The sequence below is a fragment of the Lepus europaeus genome, chromosome X (genome assembly GCF_033115175.1).
Source record: "Lepus europaeus isolate LE1 chromosome X, mLepTim1.pri, whole genome shotgun sequence".
Lineage (NCBI taxonomy): Eukaryota > Metazoa > Chordata > Mammalia > Lagomorpha > Leporidae > Lepus > Lepus europaeus.
This window is the reverse complement of record NC_084850.1, coordinates 20,195,334-20,222,442: the sequence shown is the minus strand read 5'-3', so window position 1 is coordinate 20,222,442 and position 27,109 is coordinate 20,195,334. Positions and strand designations below refer to the sequence as shown.

General features: G+C 40.6%; 1 protein-coding gene across 2 annotated transcripts in view; it reads left to right on the top strand.

The window, feature by feature from the left end:
* Positions 1–27,109, top strand: part of LOC133753167 (integrator complex subunit 6-like) — a 77,148-nt gene that overhangs the window by 12,878 nt on the left and 37,161 nt on the right. For both annotated transcript variants that reach the window (XM_062183573.1, XM_062183572.1), the window contains exons 3-7: positions 19,283–19,432; positions 20,246–20,335; positions 21,853–22,036; positions 22,304–22,432; positions 25,132–25,295. In XM_062183573.1, the coding sequence (XP_062039557.1) occupies positions 19,283–19,432; positions 20,246–20,335; positions 21,853–22,036; positions 22,304–22,432; positions 25,132–25,295 (717 nt within the window). The remainder of the gene's footprint in view (positions 1–19,282; positions 19,433–20,245; positions 20,336–21,852; positions 22,037–22,303; positions 22,433–25,131; positions 25,296–27,109) is intronic.

Below are 27,109 nucleotides of genomic sequence, written 5' to 3'. Positions count from 1 at the left end.
TAACACAACTGCAGTAGTTCCAAATTCTGTTTACAATATGTGCTCACCAGTGGCACTACACATTTCGCGTGCTTTCAAAGTTAATAGAAAGATGTAACGTGTCCATTATCACATTTGGATAGCTACTTTGCCCAACAATTGTCAGGAACAGCATCCATCAGAAGAAAACGGATAAAGAACAAATTCTCTAGTTTGGCATAGCGTAAAACTGGTGAAACAAAGGTGAGTCTGTACTGCTGCTCTTACTGAGCAGAGCCCTGGTCTTACACTGTGGGGAATTATCAGTGGTGTAGAAAGAGAGGGAGGGCCACATGGCAAGAGGGCTCCTAGGATTCTTACTTTTGGCAGTTGTTAACTTTCTGTAAGACATTCCTCCCAGTGGGCATTATAGGGGTGACTGATTATGTTACTATAATGACCCACGTTTAAGAAATAAATACCAATATTTAATTCTGAGGTTGAGTGAACATGCAAATGTCCTCATGAATAACATAAAGGAGTATAAGAAGTGGGACCAATTTATAGCCCTTGTTTTGGATCCTCCTAAATCCCACCTTATAGCCAAAGGTGTTATCTGCATTTTATCATATATCTCTATATTTCAGTTATAACTGGACTTGTGTCTGCTTCCTTATAATAATGAACAAATACTAGCTTTCTAATAATAGCAGCTGACATGTATTGAGTAATGCTTATATACAGGTTAATGTGCCAATGAAAGTAAAGTTTATTTAGTTTATCTTCATTTTCAGCCTTTGAAACAGGTACTATTATTGCCACTTTAATAGATAAGAAAACTGGGCCCAGCCAGGTTAAATAACAAAGCCACTCGTAACACAAATCTCTCTCTCTCTCTCTCTCTAGTCCATAGTATCAAGTAACCACTTCACGTTTCCTATCAATTGTGACAAAATATTCCTTCTGATAACTTCTCATGAGTATTTTCTCATTTTTGATATGTGTCCTGCAGCCATAAATTTTTAGACTTGATGGTCATGCTTATTATTTTTTGCAATTTTCTTTTTTTTAAATTTTTGACAGGCAGAGTGGATAGTGAGAGAGAGAGAGACAGACAGAAAGGTCTTCCTTTTGCCGTTGGTTCATCCCCCAATGGCCGCCATGGCGCACCGCGCTGATCCAAAGCCAGGAGCCAGGTGCTTCTCCTGGTCTCCCATGGGGTGCAGGGCCCAAGGACTTGGGCAATCCTCCACTGCACTCCCGGGCCACAGCAGAGAGCTGGCCTGGAAGAGGGGCAACCGGGACAGAATCTGGAGCCCCGACCGGGACTAGAACCCGGTGTGCCGGCGCCTCAAGGCAGAGGATTAGCCTGTTGAGCCACGGCGCTGGCCAATTTTTAGCAGTTTTCAATATGATAGTGCCTTGAATTATAATAAACACCCAGTGAATAAAAATCATTAATTCTAGTGTTATCATTTTAACTATTTGCTGGACTATTTTTGGGTGAATGTCATGGTACATTTGTGTTTTTTTTTTTTTTTTTTTTGACAGGCAGAGTGGACAGTGAGAGAGAGACAGAGAGAAAGGTCTTCCTTTGCCGTTGGTTCACCCTCCAATGGCCGCTGCCGCTGGCGCACCGCGCTGATCCAAAGGCAGGAGCCAGGTGCTTCTCCTGGTCTCCCATGCGGGTGCAGGGCACAAGCACTTGAGCCATCCTCCACTGCACTCCTGGGCCACAGCAGAGAGCTGGCCTGGAAGAAGGGCAACCAGGACAGAATCCGGCGCCCCGACCGGGACTAGAACCCGGTGTGCCGGCGCCGCAGGCGGAGGATTAGCCTATTGAGCTGTGGCGCCGGCTGTCATGGTACATTTGTAAAAACCACTTCAACCTTTGATGTTTCCCAGTTATTCTCTCTGACTTGGTCACGTGTTGAGTAGTTGAGTGCCTCATTTAATGAAGACCTAGATAGTATTAGTTCAATAGTTAGTGGAAAAATGGAATGAAAAGGTAAGTTTATTTTGGTGCAAATATTTTTGAAATCCATGTTTATGAAGCATCTTTAAAAAGTTCACGGAAAATGTGTATTATGAAAACACCGTGTATGGATTTCAAACTTTTCTGTTCCAAAATAAACTTATTTAAAAAAAAAAACCCCATTCCATTTTTAAGTACCCTTGTATATATTGGGGATTATAGGTGAGGCCTGGTGGCCTAGGCTGAGTAGGAGTGTTAGGAATAGTCTTTGGCTGTGTATTAGTCACCAGAATCCATTACTAATATCTCCTGATGAATGTATTTCCTGTGGGGAAAAGAAAGACATCCAGTGTATGCCAGAGTGGCCATTTAGATCCTTCAGATCCACAACCCGTGGAGAAGGTAGGACTGGTTTTGTAAAAGGCCTAGTCCCACGATCCTGCCTTTGCCGAGTTTTGTGCCTCAGTCTGTTCCCCGTCTGTTGGTGCAGTCTTCATTTCATCCAGATTGCCCGTTCCCAAGCCACTGCCTCTCCTGGCCAGGTACTTTTTCTTCTGCTGTTTAGTTAGATAGTCTGTGGCTGAGGAGTGGATTTCAGAGACAAAATGGGGATGCTAGCAAGCCAGCCATAGGAGTCTTAACCAGAGAAACATTACATGAAGACTTCTGTAGTAATATGCCAGATCTATGTATAAAAAGTGGAATTCTGGGGTAGACATTTGAGCAGGAGATAAGGTGCCAGTTAAGGTGTGCTAGTAGGATGTCCATGTCCCACATCAAAGTAACTGGGTTAGACACCCTGCTCAGCTTCCTGCTAATGTGCACCCTGGGAGGTCTTAGGATTTCCTATAGAGCTACTTGGAAGAATTTACCAATGGTTCTTCTCTTTGTCCTTGACTACCCTTGAAACTAACTGCCCCTTCCTTCCAGAAATCTATCACCTCTTTTTTTTTATTTTTATTTTTTTGACAGGCAGAGTGGACAGTGAGAGAGAGAGACAGAAAGAAAGGTCTTCCTTTGCCGTTGGTTCACCCTCCAATGGCCGCCGCGGCTGGCGCACCGCGCTGATTCGAAGGCAGGAGCCAGGTGTTTATCCTGGTCTCCCATGGGGTGCAGGGCACAAGCACTTGGGCCATCCTCCACTGCACTCCCGGGCCACAGCAGAGAGCTGGCCTGGAAGAGGGGCAACCGGGACAGGATCGGTGCCCCGACCGGGACTAGAACCTGGTGTGCTGGCGCCTCAAGGCGGAGGATTAGCCTAGTGAGCCACGGCGCCGGCCTTATCACCTCTATTTCTACACCCCTTTCTCTGATAATTCTTTCCCTGTATTCCAAATTCGTTCCCTTGAGCCTACCTCATTCTTGGTTTCAAATATCCCAACTCGACCAATGCCTCGCCATTTTAAGCTTCTCACCCAGCCATTTCAGCTGACTACAGGACATCACTGGTTGTCTATACTACCATCAACCCACAGTTAACCTCCTGTATCTCTAAAACCTATCCCCATTTCCATATTCTCCATCTGTTGGTCATCCAGGATTGAAAGGTAGTCATTATTCAGTGTTGATTCTTTCATTTCATACTCTCCTAAGGCCCATTCCTTATCCCTTTGAAATGCTTCTTGCATATATACCTTCAACTTCATTTCTACTGCCATCCATCAATGTATCCAGGTCCTCATATTTTTATGCTTTGACCATTTACTACCCTTATAACTGTCTTCCAAGTGCATCTCAAATATATATCTCTATCTATGCCAACTGCTAAATGTCAAAAAAAAAAAAAACTAGTTTCATCGTATCACCCTCCACACAAGCCTTCATAGGGTCAAGTCTAAATTGTTCAGCCTCATAGTTGGAGTACTGTGAGATCTGCTGCACGTGTCTGTATAAGCTCATTTCCTATCACTTCTACAGAAACTCCACAGTTCATCCAGACCTGTCTCTTCCACTCCCAATATGCCTCACTGTTTCTGATGACAGCCGTTAGAACATCAGTTAACCAAAGGAAGAGGGTATCCAAAGCTGAAGGCTTAGGGGTGGAGAGGAAGTGAACTGAAAGCATTCCTTCACAGTGTGACATGAGGGGGAGGATGTGACAGGAGATGCTTTAAAATGCTATTATAATGATGAGAAGTTGCAGACGGAAGGGGAGAGGGAGCAGGAGTATGACCTTTACTAGATAATTAGCCTGAACTAGACCAAGATGTTTTGATTTAAACTGGCCTGAAGTTGAAGTCGCCTGGAGGCACCGTTGTTTAATAAGCCTTAGTCTCTAGTTTATTTCCGTCTCTGTCAAAGACAGCCTACATAACTAGGTAATAGACAATAGGATTCTAGGGAGAGTACCAAGCCTTTCAACACAACCATGGCTTTGGAAAGTTAGGGTTCCTTACTGTATTAGTTTTTGAATGAAGATACTGATAATGTGCTGAGCAAAGCTATTTTTCTTGAAAGTTTACATTTGTGCATAGATATTGTCAATTTTATTTCATAGTGATGTTTTTGAGTTGTATGTTAGAAGAAGATTCAGAAAATTGCTGGAAAATTTTATAAGAATAAGATTTTAGAGGTGGGCCACTGGCACAGTAGTTAAGACACTGCTTGAGAAACCCATATCCCATATCAAAGTGCCTGGGTTCAAGTACCAGCTCTGCTTCTGATTCCAGCTCCCTGCTAATGTACATCTGGGAGGCAGCAGGTGATGGCTCAAGTACTTGTGTCCCTGCCACCCATGTGGGAGACTAATTGATTTCCAGTCTCCTTAGTTAAGCCTGGCTCAGCCTCAGCTATTGAGGAAATTTGGGACATGAACCAGTGGATGCAAGTTCTCTATCTCTGGCTCTCTGCCTTTCAAATAAGTGAAAAAAAAATAGAAATTTGAAAAAATAAGATAAAAATCCTCAGTAATATCTTCAACAAAATCAGATTTTATAAAGTGTTCAGAGTACATCCTGTCTGATAGATCATCCACTCCATTGTCCTGTTATGTGGTAGGTTGTGTCACTTCAGCAATTCTGTAAAGAGTGCTTGGACTGCAAGTCTGAAAACTGAGTTCTTAGTCTGAGTCTGCTGTTAATTATACACATGACCCTGGGGCAAGTCATTTAATCTTTTATGGTGTTAGTTTCCTCATCTGTTAAATGAAGGGATTAGGCTAGATTATTTCCAGGGTTCCTTCTGAAAAAGTACAGGAGAGAGAATTGTATAACTAAAAGACAGGAAGTGGAATAATTGAAGCTTGGAATTCAGGGCCATTTCAAAATTACTTTATGTTTTAGAAAACGGTTTCTGGGTGTGCTTAATGTGCTATATTGCACACGTAGTGGTTAAATCGGTAAATGCCACTCCTTCTTATTGATATCATTTCTGTTTGCTGCTAACAATTTAATTCTCAGGACGGAGTCCTATCATTGGTTACTTCAGAAGAGTGGAAATGAGGGTTTGGTGAAAAGACAGAATTATTTTATGTTTCTGTTGGGATTTTCAGTAATGAATGTGTTTTACTTTTATCATGTAAAAAAAAACAACTCATAAAAATTTTAGGAGAATTTTTTAGAAAGAATTAGTCTGGGGGAAAGAAATGGTAGTCTGCTACCTCATATGCTTGACACTTTTTGCAGTGTTTGGGTGAAACAGTCTCATTCCTATCTACATATATTTTGCCCAAGACCACCTTTGTTGCTATTGTATGTGTGTATCCATAAAAACCTTTCCTATTGGAAGCCAAACTAAACAACTGAGTGAGTGATCCACACATTAGCATCTTTCCTAATGGTTGGTAAACAGCTGCAGTTGAAATGGTAAGAGACTGGGAAAGGAAACTTGTAATGTTTACATCTGACCAAGTTTGGTAAGTTCTAAGACACTTCTGCAACAGTAGCAGTGCAATTGGCTCTTAGACAGAGGAGGAAAGTCTCTTAAATTATTGGTTTCTATGTGTTGCCTTCCACTGGTGAAGATCAAATTCCTTTTGATCTTCTCCTGCTTCCCAGTGAACTTTGAGAGGTGTACTGCTTTATAATTTTATCCTCTTTCCCCAGGGTAAAAAGTAAAAGTAAAACTCACAAGTACAGCAGATTCTCAAGATTAGTCCTGATGACTGTTTATCCACTAAAATAACTCGTTAGACATTTTAAAGAGACCAGTAATATAAAATGGTTAACTGTGTGTAAGCAGAATCATTTTTGTCCAGTTTACTTAAAATATGTGGTCATGTGAGTCTTTAACTGTGAAAACTAATTCAGCAGGCCACAGACTGTCAAATACGTTTCTGCAATGTATTAGGGGTAATTTCTTAAGAACTTTTATTAAAAAAAAGTAAAAAGCTCAAGTAAGCCAGATATCTTTTATGTGGTCTTGGGCTGGCAGTGTTTCCTGAAGCATGTGGATGAAAATTGGTAGGCTGAACCACAGAATGCAAGCATTCAGAGTTCTCAGGGAGAGAACAAATTCAATCAAATCAAGTAAATCATTGGAGTAACATAGAAGCCCTCTGTGTGTCCCTCTCCAATTGTATCCATCTTCCTAGCCCCAGAGATAAACATTACTCTGGCTTTTGTTTCTGCACATTTTAACAGCTTCAGGACACTAAAAGGATGCCTTGGGAGTAGTAGCTTTAACCAAATGAGAACTGGGTATTCTTAAAATAATTGATTTTATGTAAAAAAAAAAAAAAGCTATACTAGTACATGAAAAACATGAGATTTAATAAAATGCCTCCTTTGAGCCTAGAAGTATATTCGTATCTTGAGTCAAGTAAGAAAACCTCAAGCAGTAAAATCAAAATGAATTGCTGGTGTTTTGGGAGGGGGAAACTGTGACATACAGGGTCAGAAAATGTGATGCAAACAGGGAGTTTTTTTTAAACTTTTATTTAATGAATATAAATTTCCAAAGTACAGCTTATGGATTACAATGGCTTCCCCCCTCCCATAACTTCCCTCCCACCTGCAACCCTCCCCTTTCCCGCTCCCTCTCCCCTCCATTCACATCAAGATTCATTTTCAATTCTCTTTATATACAGAAGATCAGTTTAGTATATATTAAGTAAAGATTTCAACAGTTTGCACCCACATAGCAACACAAAGTGAAAAATACTGTTGGAGTACTAGTTATAGCATTAAATCACAATATACAGCACATTAAGGATAGAGATCCTACATGATATTTTTGAAAATTGATTAATTTCTATGCAATTTCCAATTTAAAACCAAGTTTTTTTCATTTTCAATTATCTTTATATACATAAGATCAATTCAGTATATACTAAGTAAAGATTTCATCAGTTTGTACCCACACAGAAACACAAAGTGTAAAAATACTGTTTCAGTACTAGTTATAGCATTACTTCACATTGGACAACACATTAAGGACAGATCCCACATGAGAAGTAAGTACACAGTGACTCCTGTTGTTAACTTAACAAGTTGACACTCTTATTTATGGCGTCAGTAATCTCCCTAGGCTCTAGTCATGAGTTGCCAAGGCTATGGAAGCCTTTTGGGTTCGCCAACTTCGATCTTATTCAGACAGGGTCATAGTCAAAGTGGAAGTTCTCTCCTCCCTTCAGAGAAAGGTACCTCGCAAACAGGGAGTTTTAAAAGCACATACAAGAAGCAAGACAGTTCCTTTGTAATTATATAGTGTCTTCCTAATGTGTACTTCATAATTTTAACTACCTCCTTTATAGGTATGCTGACTGTAGATGTAATTTTAAAAGCTATTTTATCATTTTGAGGTGCTTCAGCTGTTGTAGTGTCTTTTTACCTACAAAAGCAGGTAAAGTTTATCTTGTATCGATCAGAAGTGGAGTCCATTTTCACTGTAAGAAGAAAATTCTTGACATGGGAAATTTGTAATTTGCACAAGTATTCCATATAAAGTTAAGGGCAGTGACCAACAGAAAAAAATCATTTGTCTCTTTGGGAGAAAGAGTTGATTGAAAAAGCAAGGCTTCTGATTTTTCACATCATTCCAACTCACTGGTCAGTTTCCCAGTACAGGACAGTTTGTGATGATAAAGATGACAGAATGTTAAATTGAAGGAGAAATTTATTTATTCACATTGATTTGGATTTTACAGAGCAAGTTTTCCCCAAACTTATGGGGAGCAGATGGAAAAAGGGAAATATTTTATCTTTCAACAAGAGAAATGATGACCCTGCTAAATTTAGATTTGTTGACTTTAACTTGTGACATCTGGGAAAATACTCAAATCTGTTAATCATCTAGCTCGCATTTACCTAGAAGACCCTGACTAGACCTCTAACGTGGGCTTATGAAGGGTAAATATTATCAGGCTGACTTTACATCCTTTAATAAAAGATAAAAACTCTTGTCAAGACATTGAAAGCAACATGTATGAGTGGTCTTGAAAAGTTCATGGAAACAGTGTATTGTGAAAATGCTATATACGGATTTCAAAAACAGTTTTATACTGAAATAAACATTTTTAAATTCCATTCTTCCATGAGCTTTTTCATTTTTGAAGATTATTTATTCAAAAGGCAGAGAGACAGAGAGAGAGAGACAGAGATAAAGAAATCAAGAGATAGTCCATCCATTGTTTTCACCCCCCAAATACCCACAACAGTCATGTCTGAAGCCAAGAACTCCATCCAGGTCTCACATGGGTTGCAGGTGGCCAAGCACGTGGGCCATCTTCCACTGCCTTCTCTGGTACATTAGCAGAAAACTGAATTGGAAGCAGAGTACCTGGGCCTCAATCTGTAGCTCCGATATGGGATGTTGGCCTAACAAGTGGCAGCTTAACCTGCTGTACCACAGTGTTGGCCCCTTTCTGTAAATTTTTTGAACTTGATATCGCTGGATGTCAATGAGGTTTTTCATTCATTCATTGTGAAGGATTTCCTAGCAAGCTAGGAAGACTTGCCGGCACTGCAGGTGGCGGCTTTACCAGCTATGCCACAGCGCTGGTCCCTGCTTTATCTTCTCTTTGAGAAGACTCACTGCCAGTCCCTGTTAACAAGTTACTACCTAGAGAATCTTAATTACTCAGTCATTCTTTGATTTACAAATGTTCAATTTATATAGTTTATAAGAAACACTTCTTGCCGGCGCCACGGCTCACTTGGCTAATCCTCCGCCTGCGGTGCCGGGAACCCGGGTTCTAGTCCCAGTCGGGGCACCGGATTCTGTCCTGGTTGCTCCTCTTCCAGGCCAGCTCTCTGCTGTGGCCCGGGAGTGCAGTGGAGGATGGCCCAAGTGCTTGGGCTCTGCACCCGCATGGGAGACCAGGAGAAGCACCTGGCTTCCGGCTTCAGATCAGCGCAGTGCACCGGCCGCAGCGGCCATTGTGGGGTGAACCAACGGCAAAAGGAAGACCTTTCTCTCTGTCTGTCTCTCTCTCACTGTTCACTCTGCCTGTAAAAAAAAAAAAGAAGAAGAAGAAGAAGAAGCACTTCTTCTGTGGAAAGTTAGGTGCAGTTGCTCTCAGTATCTTTTGTCAGTTACCTTGGATGTGAAAATCAATAGCTTGCTTATTAAATTTGTGCATTATACTAAGTCTAGCAAGACTGCTAATAGGGGACAGTGCTGTGGCATAGCAGGTAAAGCCTCTGCCTGCAGTGCCAGCATCCCATATGGGTGCCATTTAGTCCCAGCTTCTCCACTTGCAATCCAGCTCCCTGCACCTGGGAAAGCAGAAGAATATGGCCCAAGTACTTGGGCCCCTGCACCCACGTGGGAGATCTGAAAGAAGCTCCTGGCTCCTGGCTTTGGATCAGCACAGCTCTGGCCATTGCAGCCATCTGGGGAGTGAACCAGCGGATGGAAGACTCACTCTCTCTCTCTCTCTCTCTCTCTCTCTCTCTCTCTCTGCCTCAGCTTCTGCTTCTGCCTCTCTGTAACTGTTCCTTTCAAATAAATAAATAAATCTTAAAAAAAGACTGCTAATATTTTGGGAAAGTATTACAGGTGACCTTTAGAGACAGACAGAGCAGGAGTTTTCAGGGAGGGTGCTAATACTAACCCCATATCCTCTCCAAGGATACTCTATCTGCTTTTATCTCTTCTACTTGTTTATAATTCTTGACAAGATTTTGATGGTGGAGATTATTCCTGTATTTTAAAAAATAAATAAAAATCAATGAATTGGAGAAACAATCTGGCTAAATGGGATAAATCCAGGACAGACAAATATTAGGAGGGTGAAGCTTAGGGGAAACACCAAATAATACCTTCTCCTCCGTTTGGAATTAATGAGAAATAAGACAGGAGCCAGCCAGAGTTCTAAATAATAGTTTGATTCCTCATAAAAGCTAGATTGAAGGCTATTGCCTAGATGTGTGTTTGTGAAAAGCTTCCAAACAGTTCACATATTGACAGACGTCTCATGCTGGAGGGCAACAGAGACTCCTCCTTCAGCATCACATGTTATAGAACATACCAGAAAACTAAAGAGAGCTTCAGAATCAGGTATAAATTGAGCATGCTAGTCTCCTGTTCCCAAACCCACCAGTCAGATTAGAAAAAAAGAAATGAGAATGTTGAAAATCTTGCTTTTGGGCTGTGCCCTTCTGAGGAGAGGAGTATAAATTCTGTCCTTGCTATGATGATGAGTGGGGGATACATGGCAAGTGGCTAGTTCCATAGAGCTGGGACCAGAACCCAGGTCACTAAGAGGCTGAAGGCCCATGCTTTGTGTTGGTGTGAAAGACATTCTTAGCTGACCATACAAATGGAAACTCTGCCTGATTTATATAAAGGATTGTGACAGTACAGAATTAACGATTATGACAACTGGAAGGGAGCTTAGAGTTGTGTTTACAGGCTTTTCATTTGTTGGATGAGAAAACAGTTCCCCAGAGGGACCAAGTGACTTACGTGGGACTGCTTGGCAAGCTGGTTAGTGGCAACGAGAAACAGACCAGATTCTTCTAATTTCCAGTTCACTGTTTTGCACACCCAATGGTTCTGTATTTAGACATAGAAAAAGTGGGCTTATATTAAGTGGAATTGGAGAATTATATTAAACTTAGGAACTTCTAAGTTAATCTAACAAGACGTGTCTATGAGGTGAATACACGGACTATGTGGAAGAGTCCCTAGTCTAGTATCTTAAATTGGTGGGCTACCTGAGTTCAAATCCTGGTGGTACCATTTATTGTCATTTGACCTGGACAAGCTACATATACTCACTGAGCCTCAGGGTCCTCATCTATAAATGACAGCACCAGCCTACAAGGTGGTTATGAGCCTCAGATGAGGATATATCTAAGATGCTCTGCTTAGCACAATGGAGTCAGTAGCATATGGGCAATGAAAAATATTAGCTGGCATTCTTCTTCTTCATCATTGTGGTCGTCGTCGTCGTCATCATTATCATCATCATCATCATCATCATCATTTTACCCCTAGGAGAAAATAAACACTCAACTTAGGATTTTTCCCATTCCAAGTTACTCCTTTGTCCTAAACCTCCATTCTTTAGGTCTCCCAGGATAGCAGCTCATTTAGGCCTGTGATTTAGCTGTTATGAAGTTCTACCCTGTCGCAAAAGTTTCTCAATTAATTCCTTTTCCATTCCTTTGATAATTCAGGCCCTGATTCCTTTTTCTTGGATTACCATTCAAGTGTCCTAGCTTCTTTTTATGAGTACAGCTTTTTTTCCCAGACTGTCCCATATGCCACTGCCAGACTGATTGTCCAGAGATACAGCTTTTATCCTATGTCCCTTGCCTTAGAATCTATAATGAATTTATCATCTGCCATTTCAAGACTAAGCTGTGCTCTCTAACCTTCAGGTCCCTTAAAATATTGATGTCCAATAGAAATATAATGTCAGCCATACACATAATTTAAAATTTTCTAGTAGTCACATTGGAAAGTAAAAACAAACAGGTGGTCAGCACCGCGGCTCACTAGGCTAATCCTCTGCCTGCGGCACCAGCACCCCGGGTTCTAGTCCCGGTTGGGGTGCCGGTTCTGTCCCGGTTGTTCCTCTTCCAGTCCAGCTCTCTGCTGTGGCCCGGGAGTGCAGTGGAGGATGGCCCAAGTCCTTGGGCCCTGCACCCACATGGGAGACCAGGAGGAAGCACTTGGCTCCTGGCTTCAGATTGGCACAGCGTGCCGGCCATAGAGGCTATTTGGGGGTGAACCAATGGAAGGAAGACCTTTCTGTCTGTCTCTCTCTCTCACTGTCTAACTCTGCCTGTCAAAAAACAAACAAACAGGTGAAATGAATTTTTAAAGTTGTGTTTATTTATTTGAAAGACAGAGTTACAGAGAGAGAGAGAGGGGGAGAGATCTTCCATCTGCTGGTTCACTCCCCAAATGGCCACATCAACCAGGGCTGTGCCAGGCTGAAACCAGGAGCCAGGAGCTTCATCTGGGTCTCCCACATGGGTGGCAGGGGCCCCAGCACTTGGGCCATCTTCTGCTGCTTTCTCAGGCGTATTAGCAAGGAGATGGATTGGAAGTGAAGCAGACCTGTAGCCATATGGGATGCTGGTGCTGCAGGCCATGGCTTAACCCACTACATCACAACTCCAGCCCCTGAAATGAATTTTACTAATATATTTTACTTAACCAAAAATATCCAAAACACCATTATTTTTAATGTGTAATCAATATGAAAAGGCATAATGAAATATTTTCATTTTGTTCTATGTCCTCTAAATCTGTTGTGTATTTTATACTTAGCTGACATCTCAATTCAGGCTAGCACGTTTCAAGTGCTCAATGGCTGCATGTGACTTAGGGCTACTCCATCAGATACTGCAGTTCTAGGATATGACTTGCCAAAACTATCACTCCTACAAAAAAAAGTACTTAAATCTCACTTCTCCCTTGTTTGTGAAAAACAAATTAGGGGTAGTAATGCTGTGCCTGTTTTAGAGAGTTCTCCTAAGCTGGTGAGAAAACTCTTTGTAAGCTGTAAAGTTCCATAAGAATGTGTGGATGTCATGATCAGGATAAAAGATTTTACTGACATCAGAGCAGGGTGTCTTTGGAACAAAGTAATTTGAAAGAAAAGACCATAATTAAGAAGGCAAATTAGCTGTACTGAATTCACTGTGGAAAAAATAACTGCAAGCAGTTATTGGGGAGTGTAGATGTATATTTTCTCCTGCTATCTCTTCATGGTTATCTTTTTGGAAGAAATCTGTTACATGCATAAGATGCTCTAAACATTGCGCTTAACCTATGGACTTGTTTTTTTTCCTTCAGCAGTTTGAGAAATGGAGATAGGCACACTTATTTTTCTCTGGACCAGCTACCAAGAACTTCATTACTTTTGGTAGTAAAGGTACCCCATAATTTGTAGTACTGAAATGGGAATGACATTAAATATTTCTCACATTGACCAGTTCATTGCAAAGAAACAGCACTGACTTAAAAACAGAAGGTCAGGACTAAGGTGTTAAAAAAAATTAACTTAGGGAGTCAGCGCTGAGGCATAGTGGGCTAAGCCTCCACCTGTGGCACCAGCATCCCATATGGGCGCCAGTTCCTGTCCCGGCTGCTCCACTTCTGATCCAGCTCTCTGCTGTGGCCTGGGAAAGCAGTGGAAGATGGCCCAAGTGCTTGGTCCTGTGCACCTGTATGGGAGACCTGGAAGAAGTTCCTAGCTCCTGGCTTCAAATCAACAGCTCCTGCCATTGAGGCCATTTGGGTTGTGAACTAGTGGATGGAAGATCTCTCTCCGTGTCTCCCCCTCTCTTTGTAACTCTACCTCTCAAAACTAAATAAAAATCTTTAAAAAATAAATAAGCTAATTTAAAAATGTTTAAAACTCATAGAAAATATATATTATGTAAAAGACATGAAAATGATCAAGATGTAAAAACTACTTGTAAAATGCTTTCATTCCAAATTATAATGGAAAATTTAATGTAGTTATTCTGACAGATTGATGAGTATGACTACTAACGAATGGGAAATATTATTTTAAAAATAGTTTGAAGTTTCTTTTTTATTGTTTACTTATGTATATTTAATGTTATTTATAATTGTTTATTTAATTTAATGTGTATTTTGAGGGAGAGAAAGAGAGAGAGAGAGAGAGATTTCCCATTTTCTGATTCACTCCACATATTCCCAGACCATCCAGGGCTGGACCAGGCCAAAGTTAGGAGTCCAGAACTCCATCTGAGTCTCCCCTATGGATTGCAGGGACCCAAGCACTTGAGCCATTATTGGCTATCTCCCAGGATGGATTGGAAGTGGAAGAGCCAGGACTCAAACTGGCACTTGGATATAGATTGCCAGTGTCTCAAGCAATGGTTTAACCCACTGTGCCACAAGGCCTACCCCAGGACACATTATATTAAATATCGAAGAGTTATAAAGTTTTCCCAATCCTTTATGAAATAATACACTCAGTTTTCTTTTATCATGCCTTGAACTATCATGTGGGCCTTCAAGAATTCAATACTTTAAATACAGATAGAATCATAAGTTTGCAGAGTGGAGGTAAGATTGCTAAATGAAATAACTATAAAAGGCTGGCGCCGCAGCTCACTTGGCTAATCCTCTGCCTGCGGCGCCGGTACTCCAGGTTCTAGTCCCAGTTGGGGTGCCGGATTCTGTCCCAGTTGTTCCTCTTCCAGTCCAGCTCTCTGCTGTGGCCCAGGAAGGCAGTGGAGGATGGCCCAAGTCCTTGGGCCCTGCACCCACATGGGAGACCAGAAGGAAGCACCTGGCTCCTGGCTTCGGGTCGGCACAGCGCGCTGGCTGTAGCGGCCATTTGGGGGGTGAACCAACGGAAGGGAGACCTTTCTTTTTTCTTTTTTTTTTTTACAGGCAGAGTGGATAGTGAGAAAGAGAGAGACAGGGGAGATCTTTCTGTCTGTCTCTCTCACTGTCTAACTCTGCCTGTCAAAAAAAAAAAAAAAGAAATAACTATAAAAAAGGTCAACTTTATAAAGTACCTTCTGGGTAAAAGGACCCAACTATTTACAAGTTTGCCCAAGCCAGAAACCTCCATCCAATGCGTGACCCTTTCTCTGTCACCTGTCTGATTAGCTATGAAGCCTTTGCGACTCCACCTCTGAAATGCCTCTTTAATCTGCAACCTCCTGTCCATCCTCACTGTTCAGGCTTTCATCACTTTTCTCATAGCTATTAAAACAGTCTTGAAACCAGTTTCCCAGCCTCAAGCCTCAACCTCCCTTCCACCCTACAATTTATTCTCCAACCAGCAACAGAATGATCTTGCTGAAATACAGATCTGATCATGACTCTCCCTAATTAAAAACCCTGAGCCCTTCTCAAGGCCAACAGACACAAGGCAAACTACTGAACACTTTCCAATCAAAGCCCCAATTATCTTTATCAGCCTTACTTCCTGCCATGTACCCAGAGAAGTGATCATCAGGCTACTCATCGTTCTCCAGTAAGTCCTATCCTTTTATGAACTCTCTTTTCTGTGGACTGTCCCCTCCACCCCTTACATCAGGGAGTCTCATGATCTTCTCTTCATCCTCACAGGATTCCTCAAATCTCTATGTTCTGTGAGAAGTCTTACCCTTCCCCTCTGGTCACTTGTTTTTTCATCCCTTATTCCTTGGTGGCAGGAATCCCTCAAGGGCTAATTCTCTATATCGCAAGCATGTAGTATTCTGAGCAGTAGCACATGGTTGATCAGTAAAGATGCGCTGAATAAATGAAGGAAAGTATTGATGCTACTCGACAACTCTACACCTTTCTGAATACACTTTGATTTCTAATAACCTATTGATACTTCTAGGTATTTGACAAGACACTTTTCAAAAATAATCCTTCCTTTTCACTAAAGTTTAGTTTGCCTAGTCCACTAAGATTTTCTTTGCACCATAAGAAATTATTCTCATTCCCTAATTTCCCTAGGTACTGAAAGTCATATATTCAGTTTGCCAAGGGAGCACTGTTAAGTTTTTTGCCTTTAGATCTTTTGACTTATTGGATATGTTAGGATTATTAAAACAAAAAACTTGAGGCAAGTGTTGTGGTGCAGTGGTTAAGACACTGCTTGGGAAACCTGTATCCCATATCAGAGTGTCTGGTTTGAGCTTAAGTTACTCTGCGTCTGATCCAGCTTTTTTGTTGATGTGCCCATGGGAAGCCGCAGGTAATAGCTTAAGTACTTGGGTCCCTATCGTCCATGTGGGAGACCCACATTGAGTTCCTGATTTCCTACTGGCCCAGCGCCAGCTCTTGTGGCCATTTGGGGAATGAATCAACAAATGGAATGTCTTGGAATGAATACCTCTCCCGGACCCATGTGTGCATCTCTTTTTCCCTTGCTCTCTTTCTTCCTCTTAAATAAATTAATTTTGAAAACATTAACTCTTTTTCTCTCTGATAACTCTGCCTTTTAAGTAAATAAATAAATAAATAAATCTTAAAAAAGACCAATAAGGTCAATGTTCAGGTGATGTACCACATGGACTTTTTCTCCTACAAACCAAAGAAGAGCACTCCCAGAGTGAGTTACAACGTACTGTTGGATCAATGTGGATCAGACTGTACCTGATGTTCAGATGTTTTTCTGTTGCAAATAAATCTAAATTAAATTTAAAAAAAAGACCAATAACAACAAACTAAGCACACTTTTAGTTTTGCAGAATCCCTGACTATTGGACCTGGAATGAATCTTAACCCTGACCACCTTCACTTTCATGCAAGTTGTGAACTGTTTAACCCCAGGGGGTACCATTCTCATAGATCACCATGTGAATGACACATTGTCTGGGAATATAATTCACATCATCACTCAGTGCCATGCTTTTTAATCCTTCTCCTTCTCTTTCTCTCTTTTAAAAAGATTTACTTATTTATTTTGAAAGCATTACAGAGATAGAAGAACAAAGAGAGAGAGAGAGATCTTCCATCACTGTTTCACTCCCCAAATGGCTGCCATGGCCAGGGTTGGGCCAGGCCAGAGCCAAGAGCCTGCAGCTTCATTTAGGTCTCCCACATGGGTGACAAGGGCCCAAACACTTGCATTATCTCCTGCTGCTTTTCCCAGGCCATTATCAGGGAGCTGTGTTGGAATTGGGGCATCTGGGAGTTGAACCTGTGCCCATGTGGTATGCCGGCATTGCGGGTGGTGACTTGATGCACTAAGCCACAACGCTGGCCCATTTCTCTTTTAAATAAATAAATTATTATTTATTATTAAATTATTTATTCAGAAGTCATAGAAATACAGAGAGATAGGAAGAGAGCTACCAACCACTGGCTAGCTGACCAAATGCCTAATTCCTGCAGCAGTTAGGACTGGGCCAGTCCAAAGCCAGGAGCTAGGAACACTCCATTTGGGTCTCCAGTGGCAGGAATCAAAGCACTGAAGCCATCATCTGCTGCCTTCCCAGGTTGTACATTCACAAAAAGCAGGATTGGAAGCAGAGACAGGACTCAAACCCAGGCACTCCAATATGGGATGCGGGTGTCTCAAGCAGTATTTTATCTGCTGTGTGTGATAACCTCCACCTCCTTTTCAAATAGGAAAACTTATGTCCTAAGAAGCCATTGGGTTTGTTTGAGGTCACACAAAAATTTCATAATAGGGTTCATTAGGCAATAACTTGCCGCCTTTCTAGCTCTCGGTCATTCTACTAATCCAAATTGCTTTGGGAGACTGTGAAACTAGAGAAGAGTGTTTGCTCTAGTTGTATGGATAAAAGACAAGTATGCCTTCAGCTGAACTTAAAATTTAAGTCATTTAGTGTTTCTCTGTATTATTTACTGCATTTTAAAAAGGATTTGTTTATTTACTTGAGAGAGAGAGAGAGAGAGAGAGAATCTTCTGCCCGTTGGTTTATTCCTCTCCAAATGACTGTAACTGCCAGGGCTGGGCCAGGCTGAAGCCAGGAGCCTTGAACTCCATGTGGGTCTTCCACATGGGTGGCAGGGGCCAAGCACTCGGGCCATCATCCACTGCTTTCCAAGCCATTTTCAAGGAGCTTGATCACAAGTGGAGTAGCCAAGACCCACCCACCACTCTGATGTGGGATGCCTGCCTTGCAAGCTGTAGCTTAGTTGCTGTGCCCCACCAGTAGCCCCTATATTATTTACCCTTGGTTCCCTTCTCCAGCTGTATTGCATGGTTGGCATAGCTTCGACATGCACCATATCACCCTGTTGCTCTCAAGGTAACTGAGGCTCAAGTGGCTATTTGTTCTGCCTGTTGCCAAACTGTGCTGTGTGCTCTCACCCTTGCTGACCTTCTCCATGACTTACTGTTAGCTACCATCTTCTTTTGACTTCTGTTCTTGGTATTTTCTTCTGCTTTGTGTTTATAGCTATCACTATATAGCTATGACTGGTAAGCATAATCCTTTCCTTTCTTCTGTTCTCCAAACCAATCACAGTGTGTTGGCTGATGATCTTGAACCTTTGGTTCTTTACTGCTGTTTACAGCTGCTGCTGGGGGTGCCTATAGGATACTGCTTTTTGCCAAATTGTTTCTTTCATTTGTCTCCTTGTTTATATTTGGGCCCTTCTGAGTGCTTGAAGATGCCAGTAGGGTTGTCTCCAAGTAAGTATGGCCTCTAGGCCTATAATTGCCCTTATACTCTCATTTAAAAATGAAAATATTTCTTGGGAGGAAGAATCTTGGTTAGAAAAACCCATTTAGGTCAGTCAGTAGCTAATTAATTGTCTCTAAAGGACAATGCATTTGAAAAATACATACTGCTTCCTTTTATCCTTTACTCCATGCTCATCGTTAGTGGCATGCTCAGGATACCAAGGTATATTTTTGTTGGTAGTCTTGCTTCAGCATGGATAGAAAACTGGGCCTCTTGAACCCTAGCTCTCCAACCATGATGGAGGAATGTATTGCTTGCTTGAGTTCTTTGCTCTTGATTAGTAAAGCTAGCAGATCTTTCTGAAACTGATTGCGTGCTTTAGTTCCACTCACTCAGTCAATATATAAAATTGAATTAGGATAAGGAGCAAATATATTGTTAGAAGTTTGATACTGGGCTGGCGCCGCGGCTCAATAGGCTAATCCTCTGCCTTGTGGCGCAGGCACTCCGGGTTCTAATCCCAGTCGGGGCGCCGAATTCTGTCCCGGTTGCCCCTCTTCCAGGCCAGCTCTCTGCTATGGCTCGGGAGTGCAGTGGAGGATGGCCCAAGTGCTTGGGCCCTGCACCCCATGGGAGACCAGGACAAGCACCTGGCTCCTGCCTTTAGATCGACGCTGTGCGCCGGCTGCAGCGCACTGGCCACGGCGGCCATTAGAGGGTGAACCAATGGCAAAGGAAGACCTTTCTCTCTCTCTCACTGTCCACTCTGCCTGTCAAAAAAAAAGTTTGATACTTACTGTTAGTGGCTGTTTGCAGTTATATATTGTTCATTGTATAATTAGGAACTTCTTTGTAAATGTTTGGTTTTCAGGCTGGTTGGAAGGAAAATCATGCAACATTCATGAACGAACTAAAAAATCTTCAGGCTTCTGGACTGACTACTCTTGGTCAGGCTCTAAGATCCTCATTTGATTTGTTAAATCTCAATAGATTAATATCTGGAATAGACAATTATGGACAGGTAAAAAAAAATTGAGTGAGTACAGTTAATTTATTTTGGTGACTTGGGGTAAGAATTTTAAGTTGGGTGTGTTTACCAAGTTTTCTGGTGCTTTTCATGACTTCCAAAAGAGGTACATATACCTTTTAAACACCTATTTTTTTTATAAATATCCCTGGTTATTGGTTCTTGGATGTGGCTTGGTTGTCTAAATAATTAAGATTGCCTAAAATCAAATCATCAGACAGCTGAGAACTGGATGAATAAATTGTTGAGAAATATTGGAACAAGAAAATTGGAGAGAAAGTTGCAGTTTTGCTGACCCCTCCATCATTCTCAATCTGATGAAAAAGCTCTAGAATAAGATGAACACAGAATAGCATTTGCTATTTATACCATTGTCCTTTCCTGTTCTAAAAATTCTTTTTACAATCATCAGAATGAGTGTGTACAGATGCAGAGTATAAGTCACTTGTGCCCCTCATCTGTGCCAAGATTTTTACTCAAGTGAATAGATTCATGAATGTGGATAATTCCACTGTTACAATTTCTTCAATATTATTATTTTTGGTTACTTGGAAAGCAGAAGGAGACAGGTATTTAAATATTATAGTGTGGAGAATTCCTGAAGTATAAAAATATTAGTTTACACAAATCTTACCTTTTTAGAGATTGTTATTTTGATTCTCTAATTTTGGCCACTAATGTTTTTCTTCTTATTTACCCAGGCAAGTTTTATCAAATACTTGAGAGATAATTGGCAAGGCAAATGTAAAAGTTTACATACATTTTTATTATTTTACATTGATCTAATGCTTTCTAAATGTATTTTAGGGGAGAAATCCATTTTTTTTAGACCCGTCTATTTTAATTACCATCACTGATGGAAAGAAGTTAACAAGCACAGCTGGTGTTCAAGAAGAGGTGAGATTTAATCTTTCATATTTTATTTAAATGGCACAAACCATACAGCCATTTCTGTGATAGGTATGTCTTTTCACTGGAAAATAGGTTGGGGGGTGGCATTGTAGCCCATACTGCCTATGACACCAGCATACTTTTTTGGGAGTGCAGGTTCCAGTACTTCTTGCTCCACTTCTGATCCAGCTCCCTGTCAACGTACCTAGGAAGGAAGCAGAAGATGGCCCAGGTGCTTGGACCCCTGTCACCCATGTGGGAAACCCAAAAGGAGTTCCTGGATCCTGGCTTTGGCCTGGCACAGACCTGGCTGTGGCAGTCGTTTGGGGATTGAACCAGCAGATAGAAGATCTTTCTGTTTCTCTCTCTCTTTCTCTGCCTCTTTACCACTCCCTCTCTTGAGAAGCTCACATCCCATATTGAAGTGTCTTAGTTTAAGTCCCAGGTTTGCCCCTTGGAGGTCACAGTGATGACTCAAAGACTTGGACCCATGCCACCCATGGGAGTTCCTGGCTCCCAACTTCAGCCAGGCTCAGCCCTAGCCATTGTGGACACTTCGGGAGTGAATCAGCAGATGGGAGTGGTCTCTCTCTCTCTCTCTCTTTCTAAGTTTCAAGTAGATGAAATAAATAAATAGATAAATAAAGCATTTTGAACAGAATAAGGGGCAGGCATTGTGGCATAGTGGTTAAACCACCACTTGGGATGCTTGTGTCCCATATCTGAGTGCCTGGTTTGAGCCCCAGATCCTGCCCTTCTAATCTACCATCCTACTCATATGCACCCTGGGAGGCAGCAGGTGATAGCTCAAATAGTTGAGTCCCTGTCACCCAAGTGGGAGACCCAGATGGAGCTCTGGGTTCATGGCTTTGATTTGTCCCTACCCTTGCTGTTACAGGCATTTGGGGAGTGAAACAGCAGATGGAAGATATCTCTCTGTGTATCTTTCTCTGTCACTCTGCCTTTAAACTAGATTTTTTTTAAAAAAGATTTTTATTTATTTGAGAGGGAGAAAGTGTGTGTGTGTGTGTGTGTGTGTGTGAAAGAGAGAGAAAGAGAGAGAGAGAGAGAGAGAGAGAGAGAGAGAGAGAGAGTCTTCCATCCAATGGTTCACTTCCCAAATGACCACAATGGCCGGAGCTGGGCCGATCTGAAGCCAGGAGCCAGAAGCTTCCTCCAGGTCTCTCCCATACAGGATCAGGAACCCAAGCACTTGCGTTATCTTCTACTGCTTTCCCAGGCCATAAGCAGGGAGCTGGATTGGAAAAGGAGCAGCCAGGACTCCAACCAGTGCCCATATGCGATGCCAGCATCGCAGGCTGAGGCTTAGTCTACTGTGCCACAGTGCCAGCCCCTCAACTAAATATTTTTTAAAAATGACTTTGGTCAAACATCTCATCTTGGTAATCTTTGTAATATTGCTTAATTTTATTGAGTTACATGAATGAAAATGAACTCTTTAATGCTTCTTTTCTTTTTGCATGGGTTGTTCTGATGAACTTTTTCCAATTTTACATTATCAGCTTCATCTTCCCTTGAATTCTCCTCTGCCTGGAAGTGAACTAACCAAAGAACCTTTTCGTTGGGATCAAAGGTTATTTGCCCTGGTGTTGCGTTTGCCTGGAGTGGCTTCTACCGAACCAGAGCAACTAGGGAGTGTACCAACTGATGAATCGGCCATCACACAGATGTGTGAAGTCACGGGAGGTATTGACAATGTTTAATATTCCTGTAAGAATTCAGAACAGCAGAGTATAGTTCTCATTAAATGGCATATCCAGTCTTGTTTCCTTTAAAAATCTTTTAACTCTAGTGCTTAAACTCATGCCAATGAGGTTATGATGATTTCAAATGATATTTTAGGATTTCAAATGTTTATATTTTATTTTTATAATAATGTTTATAACAACATTTTATTTTTATCAAACTTGTGATATTTTTTCTTTTTTGTGCTATTGTTTTTTCTTGTTGTAGGTCGCTCCTACTGTGTTAGAACACAAAGAATGTTGAACCAGTGTTTAGAATCTTTAGTTCAAAAAGTTCAGAGTGGTGTAGTTATTAATTTTGAAAAAACAGGACCAGATCCACTTCCTCTTGGAGAAGGTATGGTAGATTACTTTTTTAACCCCAAACTGTTATATAGAAGAGTGATCTGAGATTTAGAACACATTCAGCAAATTACAGTAGGCATAGTGTTCACTATCTGAAGGCAGTAAGTAGTTACAAATACACATCCAAACTACTACCATACATTCATTGCCTGTGGATATGATCAGGAAGTCAATTTATAATAAGTTTAATCTCATGTTGAATGTTCCCAAGAAAATTCCTCGTTCCTGTGTCCCAATTTATAATTCCTTGGTCCCAGTCTGAATGACACTGACTCATTCACCTCTCTATTCATAAAATTTCTGGAGGTTAATGATGATGAGCCACTGAAGTAGTTTTGATCTTGTGAGTGCCATATATCTTTATGGTCAGTGGTCAGTGTTAGTTACCATCCCTCAGTAAGAGATTGTGAATGTTTACCCAGGAATTGCTAATACTTACAAGACCCTATACTGGTATTTTCTGGGTCAGTTTTCAACTGCAGAAACCTTTTTCTTCAAATGATATTTTACAGAAAGTTCCACATTTAAAAATACAGGGCACTTCAAGAAATTCTTGGAAATATGGAATTGAAATCTAAGTGTAGGTGCCAGTGTCGTGGCACATTGTGTTAAGCTGCAGTTTCCAGTGCCAACATGCCAGTTCAAGTACTGGCTGCTCTGATTCCGATCTAGCTTTCTGCTAATGTGCCTGGGAAGGCAGCAGAAGATGGCCCAAGTATTTAGGTCTCCAATGGAATTTAGGTCTTCAATGGAATTCCTAGGTCCTGGTTTTAGCCTGGCCCACCCCCAGCTCTTGTGGCCATTTGTGGAAGTGAACCAGTGGATGGAACACCTTCTTCCCTACTGTTTGTCAAATAAATAAATTTTTAAAAAATAAAATATTTATTTTCATGCAAAAATTTAGAAATCCATTCTTAATTATTTCATAATATACATTGTCCGTGAACTTTTTTGAAGCCCTGTGTGTATGAGTACATGTGTATACATAGAGTCTTATTACCATGATACTTGTCTGATATGATTCATACATTTTAATTGCCTTGGTCAAGGCCATAAGAGGCCAAGTGTACAAGACAGAAAACTACACATTTTTGAGGCAATGGATCCTGTGGTCTGTGACCTTTTTACTTTTTTTTTTTTTTTTTGCTCTTTGCTTCCGTATCTCTTTGAGAATCTGTTGGAAAAATATAGACTCCTTTCCATGGAAAATTGACATAAGTGGACACACACACACACACACACACTCACATACACGAATGCACACAAACACAATTTTATGTATGATTTTAGGAATTTCTCAGATTCCTAAGTTAAGCAACTCCTCTCCCATAGGACACTGGAGCCTCCTCATAAGCTTATTTAAAGTTAATCATACAGGCAAGACATGTTATATTCCTAACAACTGAATGCTCACTCAAGAATTCTGTGCCCCCTACCTTGCCATGAACTGAGAACTTTTATATTGAAATCCTAGAGGAATTTTGTTTCATGTAAATAGCTCAGATTTTCTTTCTAGCTCTAGCTCTCCTTTGTCCTCAGACTCTACTGAAAGCAAAGAACCTTTTCCTCAGAAAAATGCCTGTCTTCAGATTTGTGAGCTCCACATCGAGGGAGTCCTCCAAAGCTATTATGTGTTTTTCCTAGATCTCATTGAATCCCAATAAATATCCTGGTCTAAAATAATTACTTGCTTAAAGTAGTGCTTAAATAAGTAAATCAAATGGCTGGTCATTTAAGAAATGTGAGACTCCAGTCATTGAAACATATCTTTTATATATTTATACTTATCAATCATCGCATAAAAAGTTCTGTAACTCCTTCTTGTACTGCCTATTTTGGAGTTGGGGACAAATGAAATATGCTAGTTTAAATAATTAAATTGCGTTTAGTATACATTATTCAGCATTATGCTCTATTATGCATAGCTTTTTGTTCCCTGCTCCCCGATCTTTCTATCTTTAAGACCATTTGAATAGGTTTTATTTTGCCTCTGTGTTCTTGGGTCTAAGTGTTCAGTTAACAAAAACACTTTTTTTTCATCTAATTGGGAATAGAAAGGACACAAGATATTTCAAAAAGTACGTGGAAGGTGGAATTTAAAAAAATAAGTTCATTTTGGCACAAAAATTTTTTAAATGTATGCATGCACAGGGTTTTCAAAAAGTTCATGGAAACGTGCATTATGAAAAAACTATGCATAGATTTAACACTTTTGTACAAAAATAAACTTACTGTTTATTTTCAGAGAACTTTTTGAAGGACGCTCATACATAAATGAAACTTCTGATTTATTTTGTCAGATTCCAAAAATGTAAAAACTATACCACATGGTAAATTATTTCATTTACATAATTTGGTAGTTAAATTCTTAAAAAATTGTAGTATCTTGATGTGTTTAATTTATGTGTTGAAGTCTCATAAAATTTAGAAGCAGTTTTACAATAGTTTTCTGCAAAGCTATATATTCTTATAGTAGGTTAAGGATAGTGAGAAGTGTTGGATTGGAGAGGATGGACTAGATGAAAAGAGTTGCTAGAATATTTAAAAATGTTAGTAGAATTTTTTTCTTCTGCTTTCCATGAAATATTTTTGTATCACTTGGTATTTTGTTTTCAGTTGGAAATTTTGTACAACAAGATCAACAGTTATAAAAAAAATTATGACTTAGTATGTCTTTTGTTTAACTTTTAGATGGACTTATGGATTCATCTAGGCCAAGCAATTCATTTGGTTCTCAACCATGGCATAGTTGTCATAAACTCATTTACGTACGGCCTAACTCTAAAACTGGTGTTCCTGTTGGACATTGGCCAATTCCAGAATCCTTTTGGCCTGATCAGAATTTACCTTCACTAGTAAGTGTCATAAAACAAAATGGTAAATATCATTCTGGGTTTGCAGTTACCTAATTACAGTGAACCTTTTAAAATATGGGTGGGCATTTGACATAGCAGTTAAGATGCCATTTGGAATGCCTGCATCTCATATCTGACTGCCTTGATTTGAGTCCCTGCTCCCCTCCTGATTTCAGCTTCCTGCTAATGCACACCCTGGGAGGCAGCAGATGATGGCTCAAATACTTGGGTCCCTATCATTCATGTGGGAACCCCAGCGGAGTTTTCCGGTTCTTGGTCTTGGCCTTGACCACGCCCAGTCCCAACTGGTGTGGACATTTGGCAAGAGAACCTGTCAATGAAAGATCTCTGTCTTTCTTGTCTTTGTCTCTGTCTCTCAGCCTTTCAAAGAAAATAGATAAGAACTTTAAAAAATATCTTGTGGCTTTCAGCCATGCCACAGGCAATTAGATCTCTCCTTTACCTCCTGGCTCTTGCTGGAAGTCTAGCTCATGTTTAAAAGCAAGAGAAGACTGCCTTTATTTTCTGGCACATTTCATTCCCTGTTTAATTTGTCTTCGTCATTTGAACTGCCCTATTTGGTGTTAAAACAATGTTATTTTTATGCTATTGGAATCTTTGACTTGGTTTTAATTTCAGAGTGGCTGACTTGATTTACGTGATAAACACTTTGTCTAAAAAAACACCATCATTGATTTTCATGCCCAGTCTCAGGAAACTCAAACCAAGTTTGCATCTTGTATAGGTTTTATAAACAAATTCAACACATATTGAAAATCTTATCTTTTTTTCTGGGGTGTCATTAGATACCTTATGGAACTTCATGAACCTACTTTTCATTTTTTTTTTATTCAATGGGCTTCTGTTCTCTATCAAGGTACCTTTCAATCATGGGTACTTAAACAATATTTTAAAAAGTATCTGTAAGCAAGAAATTGCCTTTTTGGTCACTTCATTTGGTATAAGATAGCTTGATATTATTGTTGCTCCTGGTACCAGATGAATTGGCTCTTTTTGGGGGGGAGGGGTAGGGGCAGTGTCTAGTAATAAGGGTAAAACCCATTTTCATTTCTGCTCCTCCCCATGTAAGAAAGCCTTGTGTGGTCTGGGCTGGGGTTGGAGGGCACAACCAGGTCACTGCTTCTCTAAGTTTAATGCCTTCCTGGTCGAGATAATCTGTATTCTAAGATTTTGAAATTTCTGACATTGAACTGCATTTTCTCCTGGATTACTGTTTTTGGGCTACTGCATTTTTTTTTTCCAAAGTGGCCATGAAAGCCTGAATATAAGACTGAAGGGTCTTGCCAGCCCCTGCTATGAGTGAGGGTAAATGACCCCCTCCTCCCTTTGGCGCTCCAAGGTGGCACACCTGTCAAATTTCAGCCCCATCAAATCCCTGAGTAAATGTTTTAGTGGTGAATTTACTTCATTATTGCAGTTGATGGGACTTCATTTATGTCTGTTGCTTTTTCACGTGTTCAAATCTCGAGGCCCATAATATTTCACAAGCTTCATTTAGACTAAAATCAGGAAAAATGAGGATAAAGAAATTCCAAGTAATTCACATATAACTCATGTTGCCATTCCTCCATCTTTGAACTCTCATTTGAAGGTTTTTTACCCAACTCCTGAATATCTTACAGGTTTGTAAATAATAAAGATAAATGAGTGATTTTTTCTCATTTATAGAGAGAGACATTTTATCATATTTGTATTACTCTTACAAATAGAAAGAATAGCCTGCCCCATTCCTTACCCTTGTCCTATCTTGCCCTTGTTGTCCCACTTTCTCTTTCTAGGGCTTGCTAATCATA